This window comes from Triticum aestivum, chromosome 5A (genome assembly GCF_018294505.1).
Source record: "Triticum aestivum cultivar Chinese Spring chromosome 5A, IWGSC CS RefSeq v2.1, whole genome shotgun sequence".
Taxonomy (NCBI): Eukaryota; Viridiplantae; Streptophyta; class Magnoliopsida; order Poales; family Poaceae; genus Triticum; species Triticum aestivum.
In genome coordinates, this window is record NC_057806.1 from 583,017,465 (window position 1) to 583,040,931 (window position 23,467).

The following is a 23,467-nucleotide window of genomic DNA, read 5'->3' on the forward strand; positions in this document are numbered from 1 at the left end:
CAGTCGTTGTGCTGTGTCCCTTCGCATCCGCATGTCAGAACCCATTCGCTTATTATTTGATTGAGCCTTTGTCTTAACAACCGCCGGTAATGACGGTGATATACTTAGGTTGGTCACAATGGGCAAGAACATAGTCTAGTAACTTACACACTTCCCTAGACTATGTTACTACCTTCACAGTGAATAGGAACATCTATGTAGTGTCATGCAACAATGTATTTATTAGGTTATAGACTCATTGTTTCTTGGAGTGTGTGATGTTCCGGTAACTTAGAGGATGCTTGGATCCAAGGGACTATTTTTAGTCTGACTAAAAATAGTCTTTTTTAGAGGCTAAAGTTCCAAGCACCCCTGACTAAAGAGAGGCTAGGACTAGTTTTGAGGCTAAAATTTTTTAGTCATAAGAAACCTACTAAAATATGTATTAGCCCTCTCTCTTCTCATTTAATGCCTCTCCTTTAACACATGCAAGTTCTGGATTGGAGGGTTTGGAGGATAATAAATGCTCAATAACTTGATTTTAGTCTCTTTAGTATTTGGATCCAAGCATGGGTGATGCTAGCAAGTTTTAGTCCCACTACTTTTAGTCATGGGACTAAAACGTATCCAAGCACCCTCTTAGCTAGTTACCACAAGCACCTCTCTTTTTATTAAATATGTGACACATAAGCAAAGTTGTATTGGAGTGTGTGATGTTACTCCTAAGTTCCTCCCCATTGTGACCAGCCTTACTCTGAGTGTGTGTGAAGAGAGATTCTATAGGCTGCTCCACTTGACATAAGCACGCGTCTAATTGTCAGCCATGGTGCATCACAAAGATGAGTCACTGGTGGACTATTCCATTCCTTCACATTGTGTAGAGCTTTTTTTTTCTTTGACAGAAAAAATGTGTAGAGCTCTATCCCGTTTATAAAAGTGGATGCGTGTTTCAAGGTACAAATTTGAAACGCGAGTTAAGAGCATTTCCGGTGAGGGTTTCTCTTTCTCTCCCCTATCCCTTAACGGCTAGGGTACTCTCTCCTCCAGACTTTGCCGACGAGTCAATAGATTTGCCTCTCCTCTGCCCGCCGCTTAGACGGGCGGTGACGGGGAGGAGAACCCCGGTGTCTCTACTCCTCCTTCAGACTTCACTGACAAGATCAAGCCGACTCCTGTAGGGGAGTGGCTTGTTTGACGGTGGTAGTGATTGTTCGGCGGTCTCGAAATCTCGATGTAATTTTTATTATGTTTGAGGTGATTTGTAGTTTCAGTGAACTTTAATAATAGATCTGAATCATTTTCGTAAGAAAAAGTTTTTCCGGTCAGACCCCTATTCTGCTCGAACCAAAAAAGTGCCGCCCAACCGGATCCCAAAACCCAGTTCATGTGTTCGTCATGTTCGGTACCCAAACCTAGCCCATGCAGTGGCGTATTTAGGATTGTCCGGATGCATCAGCCACCTCGGTTCAAATCGACGGGGACCGCTGGTTGGTCTGTTTATTTCACTGTTTAGTTTTTTTGTTTGAACATAGTACGGACGCATACACTCATACACAGGCATATACATTCATCCCTATGAACGCATGCACGCACACCCTATCCTTATGAGCACCTCCGAGAGACCGGGTTGACACATCATCTTGAGATTGATAAAGTCGCCACACACGTCTTCGTAGTTGACGGAAACGCCTCCTCTTGCTGAACGCACATTGCAATAAGGCATGAAAGAAATTCAGAAAAATGCGAACACAAATGTCAAGTCTGGGAACACAACTAAGTCCAAGTAAATTTGGCAAAATATTCAAATGGCTCAGAAGTAACACAATTAAGTCCAACTAAATAATTTTCTTTGCTCTTGGGAAAGTCATATTATCCCCTCTCTTTTGAAAAGTAATTTAGTTGCTAAAAACCAAAGTTTGAACTTGAAAAAAAAATCTTCCTATCATGGAATTCGTAATTTGGATAGTCATGTTTATCGCTTCCTTAGTAAGTTTCAACTAAATTGGGATAAAGCTTCAACAAGTCCACAAAAAGTTTTTAAAACTTTGAGAAAAAATTAACTTGCTACTCCCGTCATCCCATTTTTTACACTCTTATATTATGGAATGGAGGGAGTAATAATTAGAACATTCCAAAATTTGGAAAATTTTGGGATGTTACAAGGAGTTGCCAGAGCTAGGGATTTGGCCGGATTTGAGGCTCTTGTCCAGAGCTCCTCCTTCCGAGGATGTGGTCACATGGAGGGTGGTGTTGTGTCCCTGATCTAGGACCCCCTCTTCTTTTTCCTCTTCCTTGTCCAACCGTCGTGGTGTGCTCAAGGTGGGACCAGATAGACTACTGGATGTCGCCGATTAGGTTTGAGCTCATCCTCACCGGAGTTGTGCCGCTAGCTGAAGCTTGTCTTCGACGATCATTGGATGGTCTTCGCCGCTTGGGTGAATTTTCTGGCCGAAGGGCGACCACTCTCTTTACTCATGGCCAAGATGCCCAAAGGGAGGCAGTGATGCGTCTTCCCGACGGTTGTGGTTTCTTGCTACGACAACTTCGTCGCCCCAAGTGGTTCTATCCCCGAGGACGGGGAGGTGGAATCCGAGAAGGTGCTGAGGACATTGCAATTCAGTATCTTTGTTTAGGGTCCTTCTTGCAAAGTCCAGTACTTATGTTTAATTTCCTATTTCTATTTGTTCTTAGCTGTAACTATTGCTATAATCTTTCTTACCCCCTCCAATCTGTACTAAAATTGCGACAATTAATATGAATCGGATGAAGTATTAAATAAAGTTTGGGGATCCCTCTCCCGTTAACAAAAACAAACAAGCGCAATACATAAACAGTTAACTTTTACGAGGATGAAAAAAAGTTATGAGTGTTCCCTGCAAAAAAAATGAGAGAAAAAGTTTCGAGTGTTCGTCGTGGTTTACAGTGCAAGCACGGTGGCGCCACTAGCCAGATCTGGCACCGCTGCTGCACGTTGGTCCCTGATTGTTTTTGGTTAGACACGTTAAGGGCCGTTGAACGCACCACCATGTCGATCGATCGATCGATCGTGCTCGCCGGGTCCCGCCCACGGCGCAAGTGGAGCCATGCCCCCAGCATGACAGCATCCCCGTTCTCACCAGTGGAGAAAGGATCACGCGAAAAGTGGGCGCGGAGCCTAGGACGGAAGCGGGAGTCGCGGCACGTAAAGCGAGACAGCCCAATGACAAGCCGGTCAGGATCAGCCTGGCCGACCCAAGCCAGGAGCCACCGACTCGTGTCGTGACCCACTCGTCGAAGCCTAGTGAAAGAGGCACGCATAGACGTAGCTTTGCCGGTTGCTCTGATCAGACCCGTTGGATTGGAACTTGCAAGGATGGGCAGTGTACAGTAATGTCCGTGGTTGATTGTTATTACTGGCAAAGAGCATGGCAGAAGCACCATCGGATCAGAGCGAGATGGCTGCTTGTCATGCAAGCTTGAAGGCTGAAGCTTGTGACTAAAGCCTTGCTCCTCCTGTTGATCCAGTGAAACATTTCCTAGTCTAGGCCAAACATGGCTATCTAGTCCAAAAAGAACTCATCGAGTGTGCTTACTTAGTAAGCAAGTAGGAGTACTTGTCAGCATGGATGGATGGACGGATGGATCGGTCTCCACTCCAAGCAACATCGATCACACTATCGGAACGGAAGGATGGTTAGTGATCTGGTGTCGTGTCGATCCAGGACGCACGGCACGTGAAGCTTGGCTAGCGCCGGTTGGTCGTGGGTGCGTACGAGGGGGGGAGGGAGGCGCTCCCTAGGCTGACACGTTCGCCGTCCAACATAGGTAGGTATTGCTTTCAGGCGTTGCAACGTTGCTGTTGTTTGTGGCGCGCCTCGTGATTACAGGCCTCACTGTCCTACCAAGACCTCTCATCTACTACATGCCTCTCTTAATCTAAACAATTAATTAGTTCCACGACCAACATGCACAATTCCTCCATCAACAATTTGTTTTCATTTACTAATTACTACCGTGCGGTATGATGCTAGCTTGTCCCATGAAGATTTTCGGAGAGGGGCCATTAATGCGTGTATGCATGCACGGCCTGAAGCACAAATCCACGGTCCAATGATGGCACGGAGGATCGGCATCTCACCGGTAGTGGAGGGGCTGTAAGATACTCCCTCCGTTTATTTTTACTCCGCGTATAAGTTTTGGTCAAAGTCAAACTACACAAAGTTTGACCAAATTTTTATTAAAAAATATGAACATCTACAATAATTAAATTACATAATATAAAAATACATTTCACGGTGCATCTGAAAATGTTGATTTCATATTGTGAATGTTGATATTTTTTAATATAAAGTTAGTCAAACTATGCAAAGCTTGACTTTGATCAAACCTTATATGCAGACTAAAAAGAAACGGAGGGAGTACATCACCGGGACGTCGGGCAAATGGAGCAATAAGACAGCCTTGTCACAGAGCGTTTGTTTGTTTGCTCGGGTCGAAATCTATCTAGGTTACTTAATTTAAGCGACGGCGCTCCATGCATCGCGCAGCACCTAGCTCGATCGCCACGTTCGCGAGTGTTTGACCCGATCGGTGCCCGCTGCGTGCGGTGGAGCGAGCATTATTGCACATGCAAGCGGGCGTCGGTCAAAAAGGGGCCGCGTGGATAAACTGGATCGTGGCCACCGCGGTTTACGTGCGGCAACCTCGGTGTTTCGCCGTGGTTCGTTTCAGTTTCTAATTTTGAAATCCTCTCTTCCAATCCCTCGTGTCTCTTTCTTTCATGTAAAAAGAAAGTCACTTTCTCTGTTTTTTTTCTAAAGAGGACTTACTCTGTTTTTTTTCTTTTTGAGGGAAGCTTACTGTGTCTTTTTAGGCAATTCTTACTCCGTGTTTTTGTGCAATTTTTCAGCTAAAGTATGGTGGGCCTGGACCGCCACGGCCTGAACGCAAGACACGGGTGTGCTTGGGTCGGCGACTACTACAGGATTAATACCCAGAGGATCGATCTCCACTGCCTGCCTTCCCAAGGATGCTATACTAGGCAGTAGTTTCCTATTTACCGCACAATTCGGCAAATTGCAAGTGATTCGCACTACCATTTCTTTTTTCAAAAAGTGTTCAGAAACTTCGCCAAATGTTTCTAAATTCAATTTTTTTCAACCGTTCAAAAAATAATTTTCAGGAATTTAAAAAAATCACATTCTTAAACAAATGTTTCGAATTAAAAAAAAATCAGAAAATCATGTTTTAAAAAAATCTTGGAATTGCAAAAAATATTAGCATTTTGTCAAAATATCTTTTTTAATTTTATATATTTTTCTTGTTTTCAGAACAAAGTTCAGATTTTTTTTAAATCTTCACAATTTTAAAAAGTTCAATTTATTTTCTAAAATTCTTCACGTTTTTCAAAAGTACACTCTTTCAAAAAGGGTCTAGAAATTTATAGAAGTGTATGCCACAACATGGTTCATTACAGTGTGTTCTGCAGCACTTCAGTTCGCTAATCACTAGAGTGGTTCTCCCCATCACTACAAGCGCACGCTTGCGTCGCCAATGGGCCAGCCCTGCGAAGGAGGTGCATGCTTGCCGCAAAGAGCGGCGTATAAGAGCTCCCCGATTGCTATACTATATCTCACTTATTGCGAGATCAGCGTCCGCTCGTCTCAGTTAGACAAGGGATTGGCCAGCATCTTACAGAAAAAAAACATCATGTATTAAAAAATCATTTTCATGGAAAAACTTGATCGTGATTGCAAAAATGTACTTAGCATGTAGTTTTAAAAAATTCAACATGTATCACAAAATGTTTGCCGTGTATTTTAAAATTGATTGTCGTCTATTAAAAATGTTAGCCGTCTATTAAAAAGTTATTCATCCTATATCTAGAAACTTTTCATCAACAAAAGTGTTCATCGTGTATTTTTAAATACACGTTGAACTTTTCTGTATAGTAGATGACCTTTTTGAACACAATGGATATTTTTAGATGTGGTGAACAATTAAAAAAATATGTGATAGTTTTTTTAAACACAATGAACATTTGTAAATAAACATGACGAATATTTATTAAATGTATGGTTACCATTTTTTGATTTCTCAACAGTTTTCCTGAAAAATAAACAATGGACATTTTTAATACATAATGATTTTTTTAAATGCGATGAACTTTTTTAGTAGATGATGATTTTTATAAAAAATATATGATTTTTTAAAGATGAATGATGAACCTTTTCACAAAATGTGTTTAATATTTTTTTCAAAAAAAAATAAATACGCACTAGATTTTTATTTTTTATTTTTTGTGAAATACTTTTATATATAAGAGAAAGAGAGAGAGAGAGAGAGAGAGAGAGAGAGAGAGAGAGAGAGAGAGAGAGAGAGAGAGAGAGAGAGAGAGAGAGAGAGAGAGAGGGAGTTATGGAGAAAATAAAAAGGTAAAAGAAAAACCAGAAACCGACAAAATCATTCTACTCTGCATGAACTAGGGATCTATCTAGGACAGCCCACGCCACAGGTATATGGATGAAAACCCAATAGGGCTCACAAAAAACATGGTATATACTCCCTCCGTCCCAAAATTTTTGTCTTGGATTTGTCTAAATACGGATGTACCAAGTCATATTTTAGTATTAGATACATCCGTATCTAGACAAATGTAAGACACGAATTTTGAGACGAAGAGAGTAGTATACTCAAACCGTTGCCTGCCCTGTCCAACTGGGCAGAGGGGCAATACGAGGGAGCTATGCCTCCGAGGAATAATAAGGGCCACCATGGGTTGACGCGCGCGGGTGGTGATGGTTGTTAAATTTGTTAAGAAACTATAAACAGGAAATTCTAAATCATCAATAAATTCGTTCTTCTTCTTCTTATTATTATTTCTAACAATTAGTTATGTATCGTTACAATCCGCTGATAGCTCGAAACATGACATTCAGCCCATCGATAGCCCTAGCCATAGAAACAAACAATATGTGAACCAATGTTTAGAAAAGCATAAATGGTCCAAAATTATGTAAAGTTTCATGACCAATCGGGGAGAACTAGTACTAATCAACTAATGATAGATAGCTTCGTAAATTTCAAGATGATATGTCGGCTCAGTCTTTTAGAGGTGCTCATAGGAGTAGGATGTGCGTGTGTGCGTTTATAGAAATGAGTGTATGCACACATATATGAGCGCTTGCGTCTGTACTGTGTTAAAAAAAAACTAATGATAGTAGGTAGAGAATTTCAAGGGCACACATTTGAGGCCGTCCATTTGATTCGTCTTGCCGTTAGTAGCTTACAAGATATGCGGGCTCCGGTGCATTTTATGTTGGGTGTGCGGTGTTGGCCGGTGCGCTTGGTGCATTGTGGAGCTTGTCCTCTCACCCTGAACTCGTGGAACAATCGATGCTTTGCCGGATTTGAGTTCACCAAATTCCAAGACTTGTTTCTGTCAGTGCCCGCCGTCGCTTTCACTGACGCAGGATTGCGTGCATTTTGTAGCTCAACCTCTGCTCCTCTTCCAAACCATCGATCCCTGGCTCTGTCGTTGACTTATTTGCAATCTCTCCTTTGGCTTCGTTTCTTGCTGTTCATCTTCATCCGCCCGCGTCTCTGGATCATCGATGATGGGCGGCGGCGAGTCGTACCCGGCGCTCGAGGCGAGCCTGCTGGCAGAGGAAGCGGCGGCGAGGAGGCAGTGGGAGAAGACGTACCTGGACGTGCTGGGCGTGTGCTGCTCCGCGGAGGTCGCGCTCGTCGAGCGGCTGCTGGCGCCGCTCGACGGCGTGAGGGCGGTGGCCGTCGTCGTCCCCTCCCGCACCGTCGTCGTCGAGCACGACCCCGCCGCCGTCTCGCAGTCCCGTATTGGTAACCAATCAATCCGTCCCCTCTCCTGACCTTACTTACCCTGATCTGAACCCAAAATCTCCATGAAATAAAGCTTAATTACAAGTCGATCTCAACGTGTTTGTTGCCTTGTCCGGACTCCGAAACGCACCAGTGAAGGTCCTCAACGGGGCGGGCCTGGAAGCCTCGGTGCGAGCGTACGGCAGCAGCGGGTTCATCGGCCGACGGCCCAGCCCGTACATCGTCGCCTGCGGCGCCCTCCTCCTCGCGTCCTCCTTCAGGTGGCTCCTGCTTCCCCTGCAGTGGCTGGCCCTGGGGGCGGCCTGCGCCGGCGCTCCCCCGATGGTCCTCCGAGGGCTCGCCGCCGCCAGCAGGCTCGCGCTGGACATCAACATCCTCATGCTTATCGCCGTCGCCGGTGCCGTCGCCCTCAAGGACTACACGGAGGCAGGCGTCATCGTCTTCCTCTTCACCACCGCAGAGTGGCTCGAGACCCTGGCCTGCACCAAGGTAATACAATTACAGTGTGGATCCTAAATTACTTTCCATGATCGAATCGAAGGAATCAATATGAATTTTCCTAACACAAAGTGTGATGTGGTGTCAGGCCAGCGCCGGGATGTCGTCGTTGATGAGCATGATCCCGCCGAAGGCAGTCCTCGCCGAGACGGGCGAGGTCGTCAACGTTCGCGACATCGGTGTGGGCGTCGTCATCGCGGTCAGAGCAGGGGAGATGGTGCCGGTGGACGGCGTGGTGGTCGACGGGCAGAGTGAGGTCGACGAGAGGAGCCTCACCGGCGAGTCGTACCCGGTGCCCAAGCAACCGCAGTCCGAGGTCTGGGCCGGCACGCTCAACTTGGACGGTACCAAAACTGGATTGTTTCTTCTCCTTGAAGGCAGCGACGTTCTTGCGGTGATCTGAGCCTACTGTCATGCAGGTTACATCGCCGTGAGAACAATGGCTCTCGCCGAGAACTCCACGGTGGCCAAGATGGAGAGGCTGGTGGAGGAGGCCCAGCAGAGCAAGTCCAAGACGCAGCGGCTGATCGACTCCTGCGCCAAGTACTACACGCCGGCCGTGGTGGTTCTCGGAGCAGGGGTGGCGCTGCTGCCGCCGCTGCTGGGGGCGCGCGACGCGGAGCGGTGGTTCAGGCTGGCGCTGGTGCTGCTGGTGAGCGCGTGCCCGTGCGCGCTGGTGCTGTCGACGCCCGTCGCGACGTTCTGCGCGCTCCTGACGGCGGCGCGGATGGGGGTCCTCGTCAAGGGAGGGGACGTCCTCGAGTCGCTGGGCGAGATCAGGGCCGTGGCGTTCGACAAGACCGGCACCATCACCAGAGGGGAGTTCACCGTCGACATGTTCGATGTGGTCGAACAGAAGGTTCAGATGAGCCATCTTCTTTACTGGTATGTTCACCTCTGAGCATTGAAATTTTCACCGATGAAAACTCGTGTTGAAATGGGAGCTTCTTTGGCAGGATCTCAAGCATCGAGAGCAAATCCAGCCACCCAATGGCGGCTGCGCTCGTGGAGCACGCGCAGTCGAAATCCATCCAGCCGAAACCGGAATGCGTCGCCGAGTTCCGCATCCTTCCCGGCGAGGGCGTCTACGGAGAGATCGACGGGAAGCGCATCTACGTCGGGAACAAGAGGGTCTTGGCGAGGGGATCCTCCTGTCAGACAGGTGAGCTGAGAGCAGAGCAAACATACATTTGGTGCTTTGCTTGGTCAATGAAGTTTGAGAAGAAAATTTTCTTGCTTGCAGTTCCAGAAAGAATGAATGGTCTGAAGGGCGTCTCGATCGGCTACGTGATCTGCGACGGGGACCTCGTCGGGGTGTTCTCGCTCTCCGACGACTGCCGGACCGGCGCGGCCGAAGCGATTCGAGAGCTGGCGTCCATGGGCATCAGCTCAGTACTGCTCACGGGGGACAGCGCGGAGGCGGCGGTGCACGCGCAGGAGCGGCTGGGCGGCGCCCTCGAGGAGCTCCACTCGGAGCTCTTCCCGGAGGACAAGGTCCGGCTGGTGGGCGCGCTGAAGGCGAGGGCTGGGCCGACGATGATGGTCGGCGACGGCATGAACGACGCCCCGGCGCTGGCGACGGCGGACGTGGGCGTCTCCATGGGCATCTCCGGCTCGGCCGCGGCCATGGAGACCAGCCACGCGACGCTCATGTCCAGCGACATCCTCAGGGTCCCCGAGGCCGTGAGGCTCGGCAGGCGCGCCCGCCGGACCATCGCCGTCAACATGGTGTCCTCGGTCGCCGCCAAGGCCGCCGTCCTCGCGCTCGCGGTCGCCTGGCGCCCGGTGCTGTGGGCGGCGGTCCTCGCCGACGTGGGGACGTGCCTGCTCGTCGTGCTCAACAGCATGCTGCTGCTGGGGGAGGGGCGCAGACGCCGCGGGAAGGAGGAGGCGTGCCGCGCCACCGCCAGGTCGCTGGAGATGAGAAGGTCTCAGCTCGCCGCCGTTTCACCGGACGCTGCCACTAAAAGCGTTGGAAAGACGGGCGGCGACGCACCGAAAGGCTGCCATTGCTGCCACAAGCCAAGCAGGTCTCCTGAGCACTCGGTTGCCATCGACGTACGAGTCGACGAGCAGCGTGAAGGGCCGACGGCCGCGACGTGTGCGCCGGCAAAAAAGGTCGAATATTCATCGAGCTGCGTGTCGGCAGGATGCTGCTCCCCGTGAAACAGGTAGCAAGGGAAGCTTGCAAGAAAATGGCTCCCGTGGTGAATATCACGATAGTTGACTGAATTTGTAATTTGGGTAAATTAAATTTATGGAAAGAGAAATGTAGAAGGAAGAAAAAGAAGAATGGCTGTTGGATCTTAATTTTTTTCCGAGGTCAGTTAGATCTTAGTCTAACGGTTAAGAACATCAACTTACCCATAAATTTTGGATGCGTCTAGGTTTAAGTGGACCGAGACTTAAGTCTCAATCAAATGATATAACATATAATAATAATAATAAACTAAAAAAATTGCACGGATCTTAATGTAAGATCTCACAAGTACTGAAACTTAACCAAGTATCAGTTAACTGCGACTTCACAAGACTATTAAATTTTCAGGCGACGTCGATGAATATATGAAAGTGGAATCGTGCGGGGGCACGTGTAAAAAGAGCGTAACCATCCTAGTTTTTAGAACTCCTCCTCCGTCGTGGTAGATATTGCTTTTCTTGTAAAGGAGGACATTGGAAAGCAAAGGTTGGTCGTGGCCATGCTGCCCATCATGTAGTTTATAGAAGTAGCTACTCTCATGTAAATAACCTTTGTACTTGATTTCTTTTCTATCTTAATTAACGAAATTGATAGAGCTCCTGCTTTACATTGTCGAAAAACAAATGTGCATTGCGTATTTAAGTATGGAAATAACATACGATCGGTTTGAGTTAAATTTAGTCGCCTTTTCGCATAATTTTATCATGAAACATATGTCCGCTCATTACAAGTACATACATCCTTGCAATCTCTATGATGCTTAGAATCATTAATCTTGTTATCGTAGCGACTAGAAGGTAGTGTGCGCCGTTGTCACGTCACTTTCTTTATTTTAGGTTATGAGATAGAAAATAATTGTTATTTTCTTCTCCCAAGTAACATATGCAATGCCCGATATAGCTTTACTGTCGGTGATCCCATGGGGCTTACATGAGGCCCCTCTCCCTGTATCTATGTGAAGAAACATGCGGTGCCCCCATGTTTGATTTTGATAATTAATGACAATCTCTATAGACTAATAGTTGCCTTGAGTTATATTTGAAGGATTTGTTCATAGGTTTTTCTTGGAGTCCATTTGTTGGTTTCAAGGAGAGTTTGCAATGACCAAGGTGCTATTTAAGGAATTACCTAAAGATTGGTCATGCGAGAGGTTGATCAAGACTAAGTCAAAGAGTGAATCAAGTTGATCAACACACAAAGCATAGAAGATGTACCAAGAGGGATCAAGTGATGTGACGTCCGGATAATCAAGCTACAATAAACCTCTATTAATGATGTCACGTCACCTCAATTACTGTTGCTAATCTTGCGTTAGTTCGAAACTGGTTCGAATTCAAAACACAATCAAGCAAAACGATAAAAGTTTTTCAAATGAAAAATCTAAAATGTTCAGGGTGAGCCAAATAATGCATAGGTAATTATGGCATAGAAAACACATTTTCATAAAATATATAAATGCACTAAAGTGATTTAAACAACAGCAAAAACAATTATTTAAATGTCTTTGTTATTTTGTCAAATACTAAAGTAATTTATTTGGGGGTTAAACATTTTGTGGCAGTGTTATAATTAGTATTACTGATTTAGGTGCAATTATTTTAATTTACATAACTAAAAATAAAATAAAACTATAAAGAAAAATAAGTAAAAAGTAAAAACAAAATAAAAAAAGAACGAAGAGAGAGACACCCCCTCCCCTGGGCCTTTCGGCCCAAAAGGGCTACCAGGCCACCCACAGGCCGGCCATCCCCACTCCCCATATCCCTCACCCCCCGTGACCTAACCATCCCCACGCACCCATGCCCCCCACTCTCTCTCGTTCACCTCCCCCTTCTCTCGCTGGATTGGATCGGGGAGGGGCCCGATCTAGCCCCTGCCGCCGCCGCTCCCCAGAGGCTGCCACCGGCCGGCGCCGAGCACCGCCACCCCCGGCCTCCTCCTCGCGGCTCCCAACCTCCTGCACCGCATCCCCGCCGTCCTCCCCACCGGACTGCGCCCGCCTCCCCGACGCCGCGACGCCGCCCCGTCGTCCCCGTCTCCTCCACGCCGGACCTCCTCGACCTCCTCCCCGGTGGCCTACACCGAGCCATGCCGACCCTCTCCCCGTCAACGCCCGTGAGGCCTCCCCTCCTTCCCCATCTCCCTCTTTCCTCTCTTGCGTCGCGGCCACCGCGCCCCCGACCGGGTCCGGCCACGCCCGCGGTCACCACGCCCCTCCCCGCCGCCCTCGCGCTCAGGCCGCACCCCCCCGTCGTGCTCTTCGTCCCGCGGCCGCACCGCCCGCTTGCGCCGCCCTTTGCCGCTACCTCGGACCGCCCTCTGTTGCTCCCTGCGCAGACCACGCTCGCCCGCACAGCCTGTGCTCGCCGCCCCTGTCCCGCGCTGCTCGCAGGCATGTGCCCCTACCTACCCGCTGCACTCGCTGCAGCGCTGCTGCTGCTGCTTCTGCGCTGCTGCCCTTGCTGCTAGCCGCCGCTGTTGTGCCGCCGCTAATCTGCACCGACAGGTCGTCCACTGCCTAGCCCCGCACCATCGTGGCCCCACCTGCTGGCCGCGCTTGGTGCCGCCCCGCTCTGCTGTCCGGTGACCACGCGTCGTCGGTGCCCCGCACGCGCCCAACGGCGCCCTGCAACAGGCGCTATGGCCTCACCCGGCGCCCGGACGCCCGATAGCGCCCGTTTGGACGCTAGGGCCAATGACACGCGGGGCCCAGCCCCCTGGAACGATTTATAAAATATTAAAAAAGATTCTAAATAAAAACAAAAATAAAATATTAATTGATTAATTAATTAAATTAAATTAATTACATTTAATTAACCTAATTAACCAGTGTTAATTAATTAAACAGTAATTAGATTAGCTAAACCCTAATTAGATTAAACAGTTAATAACATGCGGGACCCACATGTCAGCTTGACTAGTCAACACCTCTATTGACTGATGGCATCATGCTGACGTCATGCTGATGCAATAATACTAATTTCGAATTTAATTAATAAATTAATAAATTAGAAAATGATTTAAAACTTTAAACATTAATATAAAATAATCCGTAATTCGATGAAAAAACTTTGTACATGAAAGTTGCTTAGAATGACGAGACGAATCCGGATACGCAGCCCGTTCATCTGCCACACATCCCTAACCTATCGAACTCGCAACTTTCCCCCTCCGGTTCATCTGTCCGAAAACACGAAACACCGGGAATCCTTTCCCGGATGTTTCCCCCTTTTCCCGGTATCACTTAGTACTACGTTAGGGCACACCTAGCACCGCGTATTGCTATGTTATGCCTTGTGTTGCTTTGATTGCTTTGTTATTTATTGTGTTCCCCTCCGTTATTTCTTTCCGGTAGACCCCGAGACTGCCGGGGACCCCCAGTACGACTACGGCGTTGATGACCCCTCCTTCTTGCCAGAGCAACCAGGCAAGCCCCCCCTTTGATCACCAGATATCGCCTATTCTTCTCTCTACTGCTTGCATTAGAGTAGTGTAGCATGTTACTGCTTTCCGTTATCCTATCCTGATGCATAGCCTGTCCTTGCTACTACTGTTGTTACCTTTACCTGCAATCCTAAATGCTTAGTATAGGATGTTAGTGTTCCATCAGTGGCCCTACACTCTTGTCCGTCTGCCATGCTATACTACTGGGACGTGATCACTTCGGGAGGTGATCACGGGCATATGATATATACTTATACTGTTACATTACTTATGATACTGTTCGGAGATGGGGGCTGAAGGGGCAGGTGGCTCCATCCCGGTAGAGGTGGGCCTGGGTTCCCGACGGCCCCCGACTGTTACTTTGAGGTGGAGCAACAGGGCAGGTTGAGGCCACCTAGGAGAGAGGTGGGCCTGGCCCTGGTCGGCGTTCGCGGATACTTAACACACTTAACGAGATCTTGGTATTTGATCTGAGTCTGGCCATTGGCCTATACACACTAACCATCTACGCGGGGACAGTTATGGGCACTCGACGTCGTGGTATCAGCCGAAGCCTTCATGACATCGGCGATTAAGCGGCGCGCGCCGGATTGGAACGTAAGCCTGCTCTTGTATTAAGGGGGCTAGTTCTGCTGCTGGCCGCCCACGCAACATGCAGGTGTGCAATGGGCGATGGGCCCAGACCCCTGCGCCATAGGATCTAGACCGGCGTGCTGACCTCTCTGTTGTGCCTAGGTAGGGCTGCGCCGTGTTGATCTTCCGAGGCCGGGCATGACCCAGGAAAGTGTGTCCGGCCAAATGGGATCGAGCGTGTTGGGAAATGTGGTGCACCCCTGCAGGGAAGTTAATCTATTCAAATAGTCGTGATCTTCGGTAACAGGACGATTTGGAGTTGTACCTTGACCTTACGACAACTAGAAACGAATACTTAATAAAACACACCCTTCCAAGTGCCAGATACAACCGGTGATCGCTCTCTCACAGGGCGACGAGGGGAGGACCATCGGTTAGGATTATGCTACATGATGCTACTTGGTGGATTTACCTTCTGCTCTCTTCTACATGCTACAAGATGGAGGTTACCAGAAGCGTAGTCTTCGATAGGACTAGCTATCCCCCTCTTATTCCAGCATTCTGCACTTCAGTCCACATATGATGCCTTTTCCATTTGATACCAATGCATACATATGTAGTGTAGCTCCTTGCTTGCGAGTACTTTGGATGAGTACTCATGGTTGCTTTGCTCCCTCTTTCCCCCTTTCTATACCCGTTTGCTGCGACCAGACGATGGAGTCCAGGAGCCAGATGCCACCGTCGACGACTACTACTACTACTCGGGAGGTGCCTACTACTACGTGCAGCCCGCTGACGGCGACCAGGAGTAGTTTAGGAGGATCCCAGGCAGGAGGCCTGCGCCTCTTTCGATTTGTATCCCAGTTTGTGCTAGCCTTCTTAAGGCAAACTTGTTTAACTTATGTCTGTACTCAGATATTGTTGCTTCCGCTGACTCGTCTATGATCGAGCTCTTGTATTCGAGCCCTCGAGGCCCCTGGCTTGTAATATGATGTTTGTATGACTTATTTTTTTGTAGGGTTGTGTTGTGATATCTTCCCGTGAGTCCCTGATCTTGATCGTACATGTTTGCGTGTATGATTAGTGTACGATCGAATCGGGGGCGTCACAAGTGATCTCATGGTATCGTAAGCATTGTCAATTACTCTTTGTGTACTAACCCATGGTGTTCGTGAGAGTTCTTTGTGGGGTTAGGTTGCGGCATGCACGTTCAAGTGATGCATCACGAAGAGATCAAGTGCTTAAAGATTGTCATTCATTGTGGTGACAATGGACTTGTGAACATGTGCCGAAGAGTGGCTCACCCATAGTGGAGTATGGGGGAGCCATCTACTAGTCTTCACCGAGCCAACACAATCAAGAAAGGTGGTTCTACTTGAGGAAGTCAAGATCATTTACATCTAGCTCAAGTGGACTTTGTGCAAGGCAAAGGTTTGGCCTTGATAGGTTCTCTATTTTACCGGTCTCATGGTGGTAGTTTGGAGATCGGGTTATAGGATCGATTGCCGTACTATCAAGGGGTGCTCTCAAGTGAGTAGCTTGATCGTATCGTTCGTAGAGAGCTCAAACCATTGCATGCTTGCATCATATTTCTTGGTTCTTGTTTGGTTTTCTCCTTGTGAGATTTGGAGCTTATGGTCATCTTCTTGACAAGCTCGAGTTCATCGAAAACGGAGTTCACATGCTTCTTCTATTGCATTTTCGGTGTTGGAGGTTTTACTGGTCTTATTCGAGGAAGGGTTCTCACCATTTTCTTATGGGCCTTTTCTAATTTCCTTCTTATTGTTATTCCTATCAAGATTGTGCTAGCCCTTGTCGCTAGCTTTCCAGCAAACTTGGTTTCGTTGAATTCGGAGTCCGTTTGAAGAAGTTGTGTCAGTTTTGATGTCCTTAAAAAGGTCGCAGCGGTACTACCGCTCATGGGAGCGGTACTACCGCTTGGAGGGGATGTAATTTTTTACTACCGCTCTTGGGAGAGGTACTACCACTCCAGAGCGGTACTACTGCGGCTACTTCTGTGGCTACTTTCGCTCCGAACCAAAAACTCGTCTTAAGTCCAGCGGTGGTAGGCACGGATGTATTTTTTAGTACCGCTCGCAAGCAACAGTACCGCTACCCTTAGCGGTAGTACCGCTACCCCTAGTGGAAGTACCATGAGGACGAGCGGTAGTACCGCTCCGGCGGTTCTACCGGCCTTTTGCCTCCTCGTTGTTGTTTTTCGAAGGGCTTCCACCGCCCTAGCGGTAGTACCGCTCCCATGAGTGGTAATACCACTCTGTGCAGGCTGTGAGCATAACTGTTGGATTTTTCCCCACCTATAAAAGGGAGTCTTCTTCCCCAATGATCCCAATCTCTTAAGCTCGTGTTCTTCCCCCATTGTTGAACTTCTTCAAGCTTGCTATCTCTCAATCCCTCCATGGATTCTTGCTAGTTTTGGGGGGAAAAGAGAGAGGAGATCTAGATCTACGTTTCCACCAATCGCTTTCTCCTCTATGTGAGGGGAACCCCTTGGATCTAGATCTTGGCGTTCTTCGTGTTCTATTCTTCGTTCTTCCTCTCATTTTCCTCCCTAGCATTAGTTGCTTTGGTGGGCTTTGGGAGAGAAGGACTTGGGCACTCCGTGTGCCCTTGCCATTGCATTTGGTGCATCGGTTTGAGTTCTTCACGGTGATACGTGGAAGTTACAAGTTGAGAAGCTTATTACTCTTGGGTGCTTGGTACCCTTAAGCTTGTTCATCTTGGGTGCCCTAGACGGTTGGTGGTGTTCGGAGCTCAGTCATTGTTGTGTAAAGCTCCGGGCAAGCATGGGGGTCTCTAATTAGGTTGTGGAGATCGCCACGAGCAATTTGACGGGTTTCGATGACCGCCCCAAGGGTTGCCAAAGTTTACGGGTTCGGTGACCGCCCCAAGGGTTGCCATTTGTACGGGTTCGGTGACCGCCCTCAAGGGTCCTTAGTGGAATCATGTCATCTTGCATTGTGGGAGGCCGTGAGGAGATTACGGTGGCCCTAGTGGCTTCTTGGGGAGCATTGTGCCTCCACACCACTCCAAACGGAGATTAGCATCCGCAAGGGTGTGAACTTCGGAATATATCATCGTCTCAGTGTGCCTCAGTTATCTCTTACCCGAGCCCTTTACTTATGCACTTTACTTTGTGATAGCCATATTGTTTCTTGTCATATATCTTGCCATCACCTAGTTGTTTATCTTGATTAGCATAAGTTGTTGGTGCACATAGGTGAGCCTACCTGGTGTAGGTTTTGTGCTTGACAAATTAACTGCTAGATTTATTCCGCATTTGTTCAAGCCTAAATCGTAATTATTTTAAAGCGCCTATTCACCCCCTCTAGGCGACATCCATGGTCTTTCAATTGGTATCAGAGCATCGTCTCTCTTTATAAGGCTTAACCGCCTAGAGAGTAAGGATGTTGACTAGGGGTTTAGGATTCTCTGACAATCTTAGTTTTGATGGCACAAATTTTGATGTTTGGGTAATTCACATGCTTAATCTCTTTCGGGTCATGGACCCAAATTTAGAGCGAATTGTAGATGTGGGTTTCTCTCCTCCAAAGGATCCCCAAAGATTATCTTTAGAGGATGAGAAAAACTCTTATCTCAATGCTCAAACTTCTAATGTTCTTTTTGATGCTTTGAGAAATGTAGTTATATTTCAACTCATGCCGTTCCGGGATGCTCATGAGTTGTGGACAAAGCTTCAAGATAAATATAGGGTGTCCAAGTTTGGAGGGGATGATTGTCCTCCCTCCACCTCCAGTCGTATAGTATTCTCAATTTCTTCTACTTCACCTACATGTGGTTTGCCACAAGGTAACGATATGGTGAGTAGTGGTGTTCATTGCAATAATGATAGTGGACTTATTGTTGATGATCCTTCATCCCTATCTTATTGCAATGCGCCATCTTTGGACCTTAACACTTCGATCACTATAGATGTTTCACATGCTTGCGTTGATAGTCCTTGCATATCATGTAGAAATTGCTTGACTACATCTCATGATGATATGCTCGCTATATCTTGTTGCCATGATAAAAATGCATCTATTTCCTCGAATTGTTGTGCTAACAATGTAGAGGAGACCCAACACCCCACGGAACAAGACGTGGCCTTGAATGGTGCTTCAAGGGACCCGCTACCTCTTGAGCATGCGTTGGTTTTCCCTTGAGAACCAAGGCATCAATCCAGTAGGAGACCATGCGCGAGTCACCTCGTACCTACACAAACAAATAAGAACCTCGCAACCAACGCGATAAAGGGGTTGTCAATCCCTTCACGGCCACTTGCAAGAGTGAGATCTGATAGAGATAATAATAATAAGATAAATATTTTTGGTATTTTTATGATATAAATTGAAAGTAAAGATTGCAAAATAAAATAGATCGGAAACTTGTATGATGGAAAATAGACCTGGGGGCCATAGGTTTCACTAGTGGCTTCTCTCAAGATAGCATAAGTATTACATTGGGTGAACAAATTACTGTCGAGCAATTGATAGAATTGAGCATAGTTATGATAATATCTAGGTATGATCATGTATATAGGCATCACGTTCGTGACAAGTAGACCGACTCCTGCCTGCATCTACTACTATTACTCCACACATCGACCACTATCCAGCATGCATCTAGAGTATTAAGTTCATAAGAACGGAGTAACACTTTAAGCAAGATGACATGATGTAGAGGGATGAACTCATGCAATATGATATAAACCCTGTCTTTTTATCCTCGATGGCAACAATACAATACGTGTCATTTCCCCTACTGTCACTGGGATCGAGCACCGCAAGATTGAACCCAAAGTTAAGCACTTCTCCCATTGCAAGAAAGATCAATCTAGTAGGCCAAACCAAACTGATAATTCAAAGAGACTTGCAAAGATAACCAATCATACATAAAAGAATTCAGAGAAGATTCAAATATTGTTCATAGATAATCTTGATCATAAACCCACAATTCATTGGATCTTGACAAACACACCGCAAAAGAAGATTACATCGAATAGATCTCCAAGAGAATTGAGGAGAACTTAGTATTGAGATCCAAAGAGAGAGAAGAAGCCATCTAGCTAATAACTATGGACCCAAAGGTCTGAGGTCAACTACTCACACATCATCGGAGAGGTTATGGTGTTGATGTAGAAGCCATCTAGCTAATAACTATGGACCCAAAGGTCTAAGGTAAACTACTCACACATCATCGGAGAGGTTATGGTGTTGATGTAGAAGCCCTCCGTGATCAATGCCCCCTCCGGCGGAGCGCCGGAAAAGGCCCCAAGATGGGATCTCACGGGTACAGAAGGTTGCGGCGGTGGAATTAGGTTTTTGTGGTGCTCTCTGATATTTTCAGGGTACGTAGGTATATATAGGAGGAAGAAGTAGGTCGGTGGAGCCACGAGGGGCCCATGAGGGTGGAGGGCGCGCACAGGGGGGTAGGCGCGCCCCCTGCCTCATGGATTCCTCATTGGTTGCTTGATGTCCACTCCAAGTCCTCTGGATCACGTTTGTTCCAAAAATCACGCTCCCGAAGGTTTCATTCCGGTTGGACTCGGTTTGATATTCTTTTTCTGTGAAACACTAAAATAGGCAAAAAACAGCAATTTGGGCTGGGCCTCCGGTTAATAGGTTAGTCTAAAAAATAATATAAAAGTGTATAAATAAGCCCATCAAACATCCAAAACAGTATATAATAGCATGGAACAATCAAAAATTATAGATACGTTGGAGATGTTTCAAGCATCCCCAAGCTTAATTCCTGCTCGTCCTCGAGTAGGTAAATGATAAAAATAGAATTTTTGATGTGGAATGCTTCCTAACATATTTCTCATTGTAATTTTCTTTATTGTGGCATGAATGTTCAGATCCGAAAGATTCAAGATAAAAGTTTAATATTGACATAAAAATAATAATACTTTAAGCATACTAACTAAGCAATCATGTCTTCTCAAAATAACATGGCCAAAGAAAGTTATCCCTACAAAATCATATACTCTGGCTATGCTCTATCTTCATCACACAAAATATTAAATCATGCACAACCCCGATGACAAGCCAAACAATTATTTCATACTTTTGATGTTCACAAACATTTTCAATTTTCACGCAATACATGAGTGTGAGCCATGGACATAGCACTATAGGTGGAATAGAATGGTGGTTGTGGAGAAGACAAAAAAAGGAGAAGATAGTCTCACATCAACTAGGCGTATCAACGGGCTATGGATATGCCCATCAATAGATATCAATGTGAGTGAGTAGGGATTGCCATGCAACGGATGCACTAGAGCTATAAGTGTATGAAATCTCAACAAAAGAAACTAAGTGGGTGTGCATCCAACTTGCTTGCTCACGAAGACCTAGGGCAATTTGAGGAAGCCCATCATTGGAATGTACAAGCCAAGTTCTATAATGTAAAATTCCCACTAGTTTATGAAAGTGACAACATAGGAGACTCTCTATCATGAAGATCATGGTGCTACTTTGAAGCACAAGTGTGGAAAAAGAATAGTAACATTGTCCCTTCTCTCTTTTTCTCTCATTTTTTATTTGTTTTATTTGGGCCTTCTTTCTTTTTTTGGCCTCTTTTTCTTTTTTTTTATTTGTCCGGAGTCTCATCCCTACTTGTGGGGGAATCACAGTCTCCATCATCCTTTCCTCACTGGGACAATGCTCTAATAATGATGATCATCACACTTCTTTTTACTTACAACTCAATACTTAGAACAAAATATGACTCTATGTGTATGCCTCCGGCGGTGTACCGGGATATGCAATGAATCAAGAGTGACATGTATGAAAAAATTATGAACGGTGGCTTTGCCACAAATACAATGTCAACTACATGATCATGCATGGCAATATGACAATGATGAAGCGTGTCATAACAAAAGGAATGGTGGAAAGTTGCATGGTAATATATCTCAGAATTTCTATGGAAATGCCATAATAGGTAGGTATGGTGGCTGTTTTGAGGAAGGTATATGGTGGGTGTATGATACCGGCGAAAAGTGAAGGAAATATGCCCTAGAGGCAATAATAAAGTTATTATTTATTTCCTTATATCATGATAAATGTTTATTATTCATGCTAGAATTGTATTAACCGGAAACATAATACGTGTGTGAATACATAGACAAATAGAGTGTCACTAGTATGCCTCTACTTGACTAGCTCGTTGATCGAAGATGGTTATGTTTCCTAGCCATAGACATGAGTTGTCATTTGATTAACGGGATCACATCATTAGGAGAATGATGTGATTGACTTGACCCATTCCGTAAGCTTAGCACTTGATCGTTTAGTTTGTTGCTATTGCTTTCTTCATAACTTATACATGTTCCTATGACTATGAGATTATGCAACTCCCGTTTACCGGAGGAACACTTTGTGTGCTACCAAACGTCACAACATAACTGGGTGATTATAAAGGTGCTCTACAGGTGTCTTCGAAGGTACTTGTTGGGTTGGCGTATTTCAAGATTAGGATTTGTCACTCCGACTGTCGGAGAGGTATCTCTGGGCCCTCTCGGTAATGCACATCACTTAAGCCTTGCAAGCATTGCAACTAATGAGTTAGTTGCAGGATGATGTATTACGGAACGAGTAAAGAGACTTGCCGGTAACGAGATTGAACTAGGTATTGAGATACCGACGATCGAATCTCGTGCAAGTAACATACCGAAGACAAAGGGAACAACATATGTTGTTATGCGGTTTGACCGATAAAGATCTTCGTAGACAATGTAGGAGCCAATATGAGCATCCAGGTTCTGCTATTGGTTATTGACCAAAGACATGTCTCGGTCATGTCTACACTGTTCTCGAACCCGCAGGGTCCGCACTCTTAACGTTATGATGACAGTTTCATTATGAGTTTATATATTTTGATGTACCGAAGGTTGTTCGGAGTCCCGGATATGATCACGGACATGACGAGGAGTCTCGAAATGGTCGAGACATGAATATTGATATATTGGAAGCCTATGTTTGGACATCAAAAGTGTTCCGGGTGAAATCGGCATTTTACCGGAGTAGCGGGAGGTTACCGGAACCCCCCGGTAACCTAATGGGCCTTAATGGTCCTAGTGGAGGAAGTGGAGAGGAGGCCAAGGGGCAGCCGCGTGCCCCTTCCGCCCAGTCCGAATTGGACAAGGAGGGGGGTCGGCGCCCCCCCATTTCCTCTTCCCTCTCCCTCCTTCCCCCCCAAGTCCTAGTCCAACATGGAAAGGGGGGAGTCCTACTCCCAGGAGGAGTAGGACTCCTCCTGGCGTGCCCCTTGCGTGGCCGCACCTCCTCCCCCTTGCTCCTTTATATACAGGGGCAGGGGGCACCCCAGACACAACAACTGATCATTGATCTCTTAGCCGTGTGCGGTGCCCCCCTCCACCATAGTCCTCGATAATATTTTAGTGGTGCTTAGGCGAAGCTCTGCGACAGTAGAACATCAAGGTCGTCACCACACCGTCGTGCTGACGGAACTCTTCCCCGACATTCTGCTGGATCGGAGTCGGGGGATCGTCATCGAGCTGAACGTGTGCTAGAACTCGGAGGTGCCGTAGTTTCGGTGCTTGATCGGTCGGGCTGTGATGACGTACAACTACATCAACCACGTTGTGCTAACGCTTCCGCTTTCGGTCTACGAGGGTACGTGGACAACACTCTCCCCTCTCATTGCTATGCATCACCATGATCTTGCGTGTGCGTAGGAATTTTTTTGAAATTACTACGTTCCCCAACAAAAAGTGCGCGGTAATAGAGAGGCTAGCAAATGTGGAAGGGTGAGAGTGCGTATAATCCATGGACTCAACATTAGTCATAAAGAACTCACATACTTATTACAAAAATCTATTAGTTATCGAAACAAAGTACTACGCGCATGCTCCTAGGGGGATAGATTGGTAGGAAAAGACCATCGCTCGTC

At 46.7% G+C, this 23,467-nt stretch overlaps 1 protein-coding gene across 1 annotated transcript; it reads left to right on the forward strand.

The window, feature by feature from the left end:
• The first annotated feature begins 7,270 nt into the window (after window positions 1–7,270).
• LOC123104992 (cadmium/zinc-transporting ATPase HMA3) lies at window positions 7,271–10,606 on the forward strand. The gene is made up of 6 exons (XM_044526950.1): window positions 7,271–7,815; window positions 7,949–8,304; window positions 8,402–8,657; window positions 8,733–9,198; window positions 9,270–9,475; window positions 9,557–10,606. The coding sequence occupies exons 1-6, from the start codon at window positions 7,572–7,574 to the stop codon at window positions 10,477–10,479; spliced, it is 2,451 nt and encodes an 816-aa protein (XP_044382885.1). The 5' UTR covers window positions 7,271–7,571; the 3' UTR covers window positions 10,480–10,606.
• The last annotated feature ends 12,861 nt before the right edge of the window (window positions 10,607–23,467 follow it).